Here is a 6,100-nt window from a genome sequence, read left to right as displayed (position 1 = left end):
GGGTTTCTAGGGGCAATATGGTCATTTTGCACCCGGGATGAGATTTTGGTCTTGGCAGCGCCCTGAGTACAAATTTATTATATTTTAAATGTTTATGCATCATGATCACGATTTTAAGATTTTATGAAGATATACATCGCATGCTTGGATTTAAGAAAAATTGTATTGGTGCATGATTTTTATAAGTGATGAAAATGATAATGTTTTGATTGATGGAAATTAGTTGTGGCTATCGAAGTATATGTAAATGTTTAAGACGTATATGTAAATGCTGATGATGAGGCCTAGACACAGTGGATGGGTGATCCTGTCACTGATGTCCGACAGCCGCCGGGTACCACGGTTTTATGTATGATGGATCCATCGTAAATGATGATGATGTACGATAGTCACCTCTAATGAACTGAATTCACCAATGATAAATGATAAACGATGAATGATGAATGATAACGATGAATGATGAATTATGAATGATGAACGATAAATGATAAATGATGAATGATGAATGATGATTAACTATGAGCTGTTTTGACACGTCATGATTTTATACGACACGTTTATGTTACGTTTTTAAAGTTCATGAAAAGTATGTTGAGTATGGTATTTTTCACTATTGTGTGCTATGTATATGTATTTGCTATTAACGGTGCAGGTGTGTTGAGTCTTTAGACTCACTAGGCGTGTGTGATGCAGGTGAGCTTAATGATGAGGGGACTGGAGGTTCCGAACTCTGAGTAGGTAGACCTGGTGCGGTGACATGATCCGAGGACCGCATATTTTCCGCATTATAATTTATGAGATTGAGTGGAGATGAATATTTTCCTACGTTGATGATTTTTAATATTTTGATTGGTTCATGTTTACGTATGATATTGAGATGAGTTTGGTTATTTTAAACTGCACTATTTTTACTGTCAAATATTTAAGCTCATTTTTAAATGTTATATTTTTCTACACAGCGCATGCATGCGAAATGTTTAAATGTTATTTCGAAAATGTGGGCTTTAAAAAAAATTCCGCACTTTTAAAATTAGTAGACGTTACACCGACAATCGTTTACAAGACCACCCTCCTGGATTTCTATGCCAAGGCAACCATTGAGGATGGAAAGATAAAATACTCTCAGGGAGATGCATCCATAACCATTGATGCTGCACTTCTGGGATCAACTTTCTTTCTTCCATTTTCAGGTAAGTTTGAATGCTAAGTTATTACTAAGGAGGAGATGTTTACTGCTCTTACCACATTCTCAGCTTCTGGAGATGAATTTTCTCCCTCTTGCTTTAAGAAGCTTCTGAAAATGGAGTATTAAGTACTCGCCGATATTGTGGCAAAAGCTATTCTGGTCAAGGCTGGTACTTTTGATAAGCTGACCAAGGAAAAAGTTCAAGTGATGATGGCCATCACTTCTGAAGCTAAAGTGGATTGGAGTCGTTTTTTTGTTCAAGATTATGAAGGAAATGATTGTAAGGAAGGGTACTGGTTTTGCTGTTCAAATCAGCAAAATGTTAAAGGATGCTGGTTTTCCGTTTACATCGGAACAAGACAGATCATATGTGACAATGGCCGATGCTGACAACGTACTTGCTTTAAGGCCAAAGCCATCTGTGGCTGAATTTGTTGCCCTCAAGAAGGAGGTTGGTGATGCTCAAACTGAGGCTCAAGAACCTCAGAAGAAAGTCAAGAGGAAAAGAATTGTTACCTTGACTGATTCAGATAAAACCATATCTGAGGAATCTGCTGCTCCCACCAAAGCCTCACTCCCAGCCACTCCGTCTAAAAAGAAACAAAGAACCACCATCTGCATCAAGAAGACAGCAGCCATTGCTGATCCTGACATTGTCCCGTTGAGACAAGTATTTCCAACAGTCACCTCGACCAAACCAGTATCTATCCCCTCCTCAAAACCAGCAGTCATCCCTACTGCTACTGCTTCTACTTCTTTTCAGACTCTCAGACTCTCATCTGGAGTTGTTATTAGAGAACCTCTTGCATGGTTTTCTACTTTTAGACCCATGCAACCTGCATCTTCATCAAACAAAGGCAAAGGAAAACTCATTGAAGAACCCCAAATTCATGGCGCCAAGTCATCTGTTCAAAAAGCGTTTGATCTTCACATGGATGAAATAGAAAAATCTGCCAGTGACGATATTATTTTCTTCGATGATTGGCTCAAAGTTAGAGTTTTCCACCCAATCATATACTTAAGAACTCCAGGTTCTTACGGAAAAATGGTGAAAAATGAGAAGCAGGTCTTTGCTTTTGCTAAGACCAATAACGTGATTGAGGCTATTAACATAAGAAGTTACATTCTTGATCAGCTCAAGCGTCGAAAGCTGGATTCGGTTTTGAAGACTTTAAAGTCAAATTTTGATTCTGTGATCCTACTGCCATTCAAGATCAAGATGTTATACAACTTTTGTCTGATCAATTGAAGTTGATGGATGAGCAACTTCTTGCTCAGGAACAAGTTTTTACCCAACCCCTGCAGTACAGAGTAGGCCTTGTCCCAGACATTCTCAAGATTAACTAGTTGAGGAACGGACTACAGCTCCTTCTGAAGCCAAAGTCTTCAGTACTCCTGCATCTCCGACTTTGCCTACTAAATCTTCATCCCTTAGCTCTGTTCATGACTTAGCGTCTGTTGATGAAGTCATTCAGTCGATTGTTCATGCTGCTACTGCACCAGAAGCTTCTCAGGTTGATGACGTGGTTCCATAAGGACATCCAGAAGCTCAACCATCAGTACAATAAATGAAAGAATCAGATGCTGCTCCTTCATCTTCACTGCCAGATCTAGATAAATTTTCTGCTAAAAATCAAGCAGAAATGGAAGCTCTGTTGGAGGTCTCATCTGAATTAAATCCAGTTGTTGAGCCCATGGAAATCACTGAAACAGATACTGATTTGCACAACCAGAAGAAAGAGAAGCACTTGAACAATCTACTGCTTCAGAAGAAACTTCTGCAGAACTAGCAACAGCTCCCTCTTCTGCTCAACCAGAAGATGTCCCTTCTACTGCTATGATTATCGCTCCTTTTAGTTCTGCTGCTCACATTGCTCATGTTGAAGAAATCAAGCATCGTCTTCTAGAAAGAACTCCATCCCCCGAAAAACAGTTTGACCTTGCATTTGAGATAGATGTTCTTAAAAGAAATCTTGACAATCTATCGGATATAGTAAAACAATTGCCGGGAAAGGAAAGACGATTTGCGTTGAGAATCGTAGCCGGAAAGGAAAGGGGGTCGACGGAAGAGGATTTAGGGTTAGAGTCGACTGATGGGAATGGATGGACTTAATGTGTTTAAAGTAAATGTATATATGTAATTAAATTTAATGGTGTATTTATACTTAAAACAAAGAGACATTTATATAAATTTACTTGTAGATTTTTTCTTTTAAATAAGTCACGGTACAGTCCGTTTTTCCTAAATTTCCCTTACCAACCACACCCAGTGTGTGTGATCGGGCATAGGCCTTAACGCCTCGCACCTGCCACCGCTACGAAATGCACATTTCACCAATCTCCGCATTTTTCTTCTTCATTCGCCATTCGCAGAAATGTTTCGTTCCTCTATCATCTCCGGCACTCAAATTCACGCTCCTCCCATAGCCTCACCCGCCGCCGCCGTATTTCCAAATTTGCTCCGGACCCATCTCCGGCTGCCTCGCTTCAAGGTGAGGAGCAGCGCCGCTGCTCCCGCTTCCTTTTTCAAAGCTGGCAAAGGGTACTTCTTTTTCCTTGTTCATGTCCCATTTTAAGCTTTTTTGGTTAAAATTCCTGAGACAAGTGCTCAACTTGAAATTTCATCGTGTTTTTTTCAACTGAAATGTTGATGGTGGGAGTTTCTTGAAATTTTTTGTGAAGACTTATCTTAAGCATTTACTGGACCAGCCTTGTAAGTTGATCCTGCCGTTCTCGAGTTCATCGAAACTTAAATTAATAGATTTGTAAACTGGAATTAATTTGCTAATAGGTATCTTGGATCTGGTTTTGGTGTTTGGTGTTTGGTGTTATTTTGTGTTGTATTTTGTGATTTTTCTGTATACTAGTAATCGAACATTTAAATTTATCAGCTGTAATACATACGATGAGTAATGAGTTCCCTTCGAATATTTTGCTCTTGATTTATTGTTAGAATGAGTGGATTTCACCAAGTTGAACTTAAAGTTAGAGACTACGAGTTGGATCAATATGGTGTTGTGAATAATGCTATATACGCAAGTTACTGCCAACATGGTATGAATCTGTTTCTTGTGGGATTCTAAAGATTGTTAATTATTTAGTTTTGCATTTTGTATTGACATCCATTTCAAGCTGATGGTTATTCATTCAGGAGGATTGAAGAAATATGCAAATTGATTATAGGAATACATATCTACAGAGAAACTATTTTTTATGCTTCCTATAGGTAAAAGATTGCTTGTTTGATGTATGAACAGGTCGGCATGAACTTTTAGACGTGATTGGAGTAAATGCTGATGCCGTAGCCCGAACTGGCGATGCACTAGCTCTTACAGATTTGTCACTTAAGTTCATTTCACCTTTACGGGTATGACCATAAGATTCATATTGTGCACTTCCTTATGTTACGATCTGATAATACATAATTGCTAACAATGTCGAGTAAATCATGTTCCTGTGCTGATTAAGTAATGATGCCAATTAACATTTCATTAGTGAATTCTGAGGATGCCATTTTGGTTGAGCTTGTTGCTATGTTTTACTGTTTTGATAGAGTGGAGACACGTTTCTGGTCAAGGTGAGGATAAGTGACACATCTGCTGTTCGGCTGTTCTTTGAACACTTCATCTTCAAGCTCCCAAATCTAGAGGTCTCTTGCTTTATTTTTATTTTTGGCTGTGTCAGAAAAGAAACTTGGGGACGACTTTACCCAGACATAATTATTTTATGAATAATGCTAAAAGTACAACCAAAATATCGTACAGCGATATTTACAACAATTAAATCGTGAGAATTTGTTATTATATCGTGAGTTTTTCCATTGAATTTATCATGAGATGTTGATAAATGGAATTTTTTGTGTTGTACAAATTTGGTTGTATATGTAGGATTACTCATTATTTGATGTCTCTCCAGCCTATCATTGAAGCAAGAGCGACCGCAGTTTGGCTTGATAAAAACTATCGTCCTGTTCGTATCCCTCCTGAGATGCGATCGAAATTTGTTCAATTCCTTCAAAGTGGAGAATCAGAATGATCTGTTCTGCTAATGGAGCGTCGTTTCTTCTCTCTTTTCATTTTTCCATCTTCTATGGTCTGGTTAGGAAATGGGATGAAAAAAATGAGCAAGAGAGGTACAAAAGTTGTTGGGGTGATAAGATAAAGTTAGAAAAGGGTTCTGGTTTATAATGTCCTGGAGAGAATCTATTTGATATGGAAACACAGAAAACCACCTTAATAATGTTTTGTATTCCGTGACATTTCTTTGCTCTTACCACTTTTAAAAAGTGCAAGTTTTCAAATGTTAATCGTGTATTCGTTTCAAGCCATGTTTGTTATTGCCAATCCTTTTTTTCCTCTGCGGAACAATACTAAATAATAGAAAATCACATCGGTGAACAATGTTGAAACATACATGGTGTCAATTCGAGTAGGTTAGGTGGTTTGGGTCGAGTTGAGCAATAGTACTATTCAAAAATTGCCAGACCTGAACAGGAGCCAACCCGAAACTCTCAACCTGGATCCGAATCAACTCGATTAACCTGATTTTGATTTTTTTTCAACTTTATTTAAAAAAAAATTAAATAAAATTCAAAAAATAATAATATTTTAATTTAAACACATATTAATAAAATTTTTCACGTATATATAATTTGAATATGAAATTCTAATCGTAGAAAGATAAAGTATATTTACTAAAATAAACAATTGTTTAAAAAATAAAAAATGTTCAAAATAAATATTAAATTATGAAAATTTATAATATAAATTTACAACTAATATTTTTTTAGACATACAATATATAAAAATATAAGCAATATTTATTAATTATATTTTTAAAAAAAATTAAATTTTCAACCAACACGATAATTTTTTTAGACCCGAAACTGATCCGAACCTGAAAACCTCAAATACA

The 6,100-nt window shown here is 36.9% G+C and overlaps 1 protein-coding gene across 1 annotated transcript; it reads left to right on the top strand.

The window, feature by feature from the left end:
• The first annotated feature begins 3,424 nt into the window (after positions 1–3,424).
• Positions 3,425–5,509, top strand: LOC142519077 (acyl-acyl carrier protein thioesterase ATL3, chloroplastic-like). The gene is made up of 5 exons (XM_075621977.1): positions 3,425–3,728; positions 4,140–4,240; positions 4,444–4,553; positions 4,740–4,835; positions 5,102–5,509. Exons 1-5 carry the CDS (start codon positions 3,562–3,564, stop codon positions 5,219–5,221), a joined length of 594 nt encoding a protein of 197 aa, XP_075478092.1. The 5' UTR covers positions 3,425–3,561; the 3' UTR covers positions 5,222–5,509.
• The last annotated feature ends 591 nt before the right edge of the window (positions 5,510–6,100 follow it).

This window comes from Primulina tabacum, chromosome 1, assembly GCF_025594145.1.
Source record: "Primulina tabacum isolate GXHZ01 chromosome 1, ASM2559414v2, whole genome shotgun sequence".
Taxonomy (NCBI): domain Eukaryota; kingdom Viridiplantae; phylum Streptophyta; class Magnoliopsida; order Lamiales; family Gesneriaceae; genus Primulina; species Primulina tabacum.
The sequence above is the reverse complement of the archived record's forward strand: the minus strand, read 5'-3'. Positions and strand labels throughout refer to the sequence as shown.

Bases quoted from the DNA above. Each gene is read 5' to 3' on its own strand.
- LOC142519077 (XM_075621977.1), top strand. From the start codon at position 3,562: ATGTTTCGTTCCTCTATCATCTCCGGCACTCAAATTCACGCTCCTCCC. The intron at 3,729-4,139 runs GTACTTCTTTTT...ATTTATTGTTAG, and splicing joins TTTTTCAAAGCTGGCAAAGG to AATGAGTGGATTTCACCAAG. The intron at 4,836-5,101 runs GTCTCTTGCTTT...ATGTCTCTCCAG, and splicing joins TCAAGCTCCCAAATCTAGAG to CCTATCATTGAAGCAAGAGC.